This window comes from Galeopterus variegatus, unplaced genomic scaffold, assembly GCF_000696425.1.
Source record: "Galeopterus variegatus unplaced genomic scaffold, G_variegatus-3.0.2 Scaffold1770, whole genome shotgun sequence".
Lineage (NCBI taxonomy): Eukaryota > Metazoa > Chordata > Mammalia > Dermoptera > Cynocephalidae > Galeopterus > Galeopterus variegatus.
In genome coordinates this window covers 12,568-15,675 of record NW_007727881.1, presented here as the reverse complement: position 1 = coordinate 15,675, position 3,108 = coordinate 12,568, and the positions used below count along the sequence as shown (strand labels likewise).

The window sequence follows — 3,108 nt, the reverse complement described above, 5'->3', positions numbered from 1 at the left end:
ATGGCTGTTTGCTGAGAGGCTAAGCAATGATGCCAGCACATCACGTAGTGAAAACTTGATCAAAACATTAATACTAACAGAGGAAATATACAGCTTTGATTGCCACATTTCTTTCTTCAGATTCTTTCAAAACAACTATGATGCAAGAATCTTATTCCCATAACAGAAATGATTAGAACTTTTTTAAAAGAATATTTAGACATTGTGTCATTTGTATTTCTGTCTCTAGGTACCCTCTGAATTTCTCAAGTTTTGAATGCCAATACATGAGGAAGATGATTGTGCATTATTTTATGTAACACAACAGAGTTTGCTGGAGAATGAAAACCACACATAAAGTATTGTTTCTGCAACAAAAAGAGCTGCATGTCAGGACAAGGGAGTATATTCCATTTTGAAAAAGAACAAATGTGCTTTTTCCCCTTTTCCTAACAGAAAAGCCAATTAGTCATTTAATTAATCATAACTCTCTTATTTCCTTTTAAATGAACTTTGTATATTCAAAATTTATGGTCGATTTTATGATATTAGTGTTCTTTCAAACCTCAGTTTTCTCTCTTGAGGCTCAACCTGTTTTTTCCCACTAAGATCCGTTTTCACTTCATTGTTAATTTTTCTCCAAAATTTAAAACTTGACATTAAAAAAGTTTAAACAACTAACAATCTGTAAATAATCTCAGCTTATTAGCTGAAACACTGCAAATCATCCGTAGGTGGCATGTCAAGGGAAAGACGGATTTGTAGAAATATTTCTTGAGCCACCTGCCCACTTCCAGCTAGTCCTGCGCCTCACCAGTCGACGTGGTCTGCAGAGACGAGTGCCTTTCACACTTCCACTCCCCTCTGCCATTGCCCGTGCAGATGCACTGCAGCAGGTTTCCTCGGTTATCCTTCTTGCTCCACGTATCTCCAATTCNTGTGCTTTTTCCCCTTTTCCTAACAGAAAAGCCAATTAGTCATTTAATTAATCATAACTCTCTTATTTCCTTTTAAATGAACTTTGTATATTCAAAATTTATGGTCGATTTTATGATATTAGTGTTCTTTCAAACCTCAGTTTTCTCTCTTGAGGCTCAACCTGTTTTTTCCCACTAAGATCCGTTTTTCACTTCATTGTTAATTTTTCTCCAAAATTTAAAACTTGACATTAAAAAACTTTAAACAACTAACAATCTGTAAATGATCTCAGCTTATTAGCTGAAACACTGCAAATCATCCGTAGGTGGCATGTCAAGGGAAAGACGGATTTGTAGAAATATTTCTTGAGCCACCTGCCCATTTCCAGCTAGTCCTGCGCCTCACCAGTCGACGTGGTCTGCAGAGACGAGTGCCTTTCACACTTCCACTCCCCTCTGCCATTGCCAGTGCAGATGCACTGCAGCAGGTTTCCTCGGTTATCCTTCTTGCTCCACGTATCTCCAATTCTATAGGATGTCCTGGTGTCCTGATCATTGCATCTGTCTGTGTCAGAAAGAAGGCATTTAATATGTAAATGAGGTCACGATTGGCAAGTGGTCAATTCAAACCTGAAAAAGCAATAGAGTAGTTAAGTGCTTGGTAAGATAATTTTTGCTATCATTCGTATTCAGCTCTGGTGCTACAAGTAGTAAACTTCTGAAAGATGGGATCACATTTGCTACAGTGGAAAGAGGGCTTCATGGTTTGGTCTATTCTACCTCTTTGTTTGCCAAAAAACCTTTTTTTATCATCTTTCGTTAATTAATTAATTTTTTTTTTATAGTTTTCACAATGTCCCTTTCACCAAATTCATTCTCTGGCATTCTACTATTTTGCTTTTTTTCTTCCCAGCTCTCCCAGGTCTTCTCCTAGTAATTACTGTATATGGCCTGCCTTTCCATAGGGAACTTTAGAAAACTGGAAACAATAGGGAGGCAAGCAGGTCTCAGAGTTTCTACCAACTGCTCCAGAGAAACTATAAAAAGATAGTAGTATCTCTTTTTTCACTTGTTATGTAAAAAAAATTTAACGGACTAATGAACTTTTTTTTTTTTTTTGGACCGGTAAGGGGATTGCAACCCTCGACACGGTGTTGTCTACACCACTCTCAGCCAGTGAGCGCACCAGCCATCCCCACACAGGATCCGAACCCACGGTCTTGGCGCTACCAGCACCGCACTCTCCCGAGTGAGCCACGGGGCCGGCCCTACTAATGAACTTTTGATTAAAATGTTCTCTTCTCTCCCTTGCTTCAAAACACCTATTTAAAATCNAATGAACTTTTGATTAAAATGTTCTCTTCTCTCCCTTGCTTCAAAACACCTATTTAAAATCACTAACCAAATGGCTTCTTTTGAATTGTTCAGTGTTGGCCCTCCAATGGAAAAGTGGGACTGTTAATGTGAAATGTAAATTACCATTAGTCTATGTGTTCTCTTAACTGGCAAACAGATTGTTTAAATTATAATCCAGCTTTGCCTATATGTTACAATGTGAGTATAGACGATCTGATTTGTTTGTGAATCACAAATCACTGCAACTCCTGGGTTAGAGAAAAAACAATTAGACAGTTGATGGTTCACACAAATACACACCCACATCAATCTGCCACAAGAATGGAGGTTTGAATGAAGGTATCGTTGCTGGTTAGAGCTTTTCCTCAAATCCCCCAGCTAAAAGTACTATCTATCCTGCCCTGCCCCACCCTCTTGCCCAACCTCCATAGCACTATTTTCAAACCCTTAATATTGTAGATGATAAATATCTATAAGACTTTTTTATCTCCCTGACCTACTAAGTGATCTTTGAAGGCTGAGCTAATGTCCAATTTATATTCGCATCCCTATACCACCTCCTACAAAACAAATGCTTATAAAATTTTATGGAATAAGTTATTTTTCTTTGAAAAACTTTTCCCAACTTGCTAATAGGGTAGTTTCAAATAATAGGTAAGAGTTTGAATCAGTTATCTAATTGTCTTAAGATCTTAAAAGTCTAACGATCACAATAACATTTTAAATTCAAAAGAGCTAATGAACCAGCAAGTTTCTGGGAAAGATTTGATCAGAATTGTTATCATTTTCCATGACAGACTTATATTTTGTTAGCAAGGAATTCGAATTTGGATGATGAATATTTTAAGATAGTTCA

The 3,108-nt window shown here is 37.3% G+C and overlaps 1 protein-coding gene across 1 annotated transcript in view; it reads right to left on the bottom strand.

Annotated features, from left to right (window-relative positions):
* The window catches only part of FN1 (fibronectin 1), a 67,282-nt gene that overhangs the window by 58,692 nt on the left and 5,482 nt on the right, over positions 1-3,108 (bottom strand). Inside the window, exons 5-6 of the mRNA XM_008578833.1 lie at positions 1,417-1,461; positions 794-907 (exon numbers count right to left, since the gene is read on the bottom strand). Coding sequence (XP_008577055.1) covers positions 794-907; positions 1,417-1,461 — 159 coding nt within the window. The remainder of the gene's footprint in view (positions 1-793; positions 908-1,416; positions 1,462-3,108) is intronic.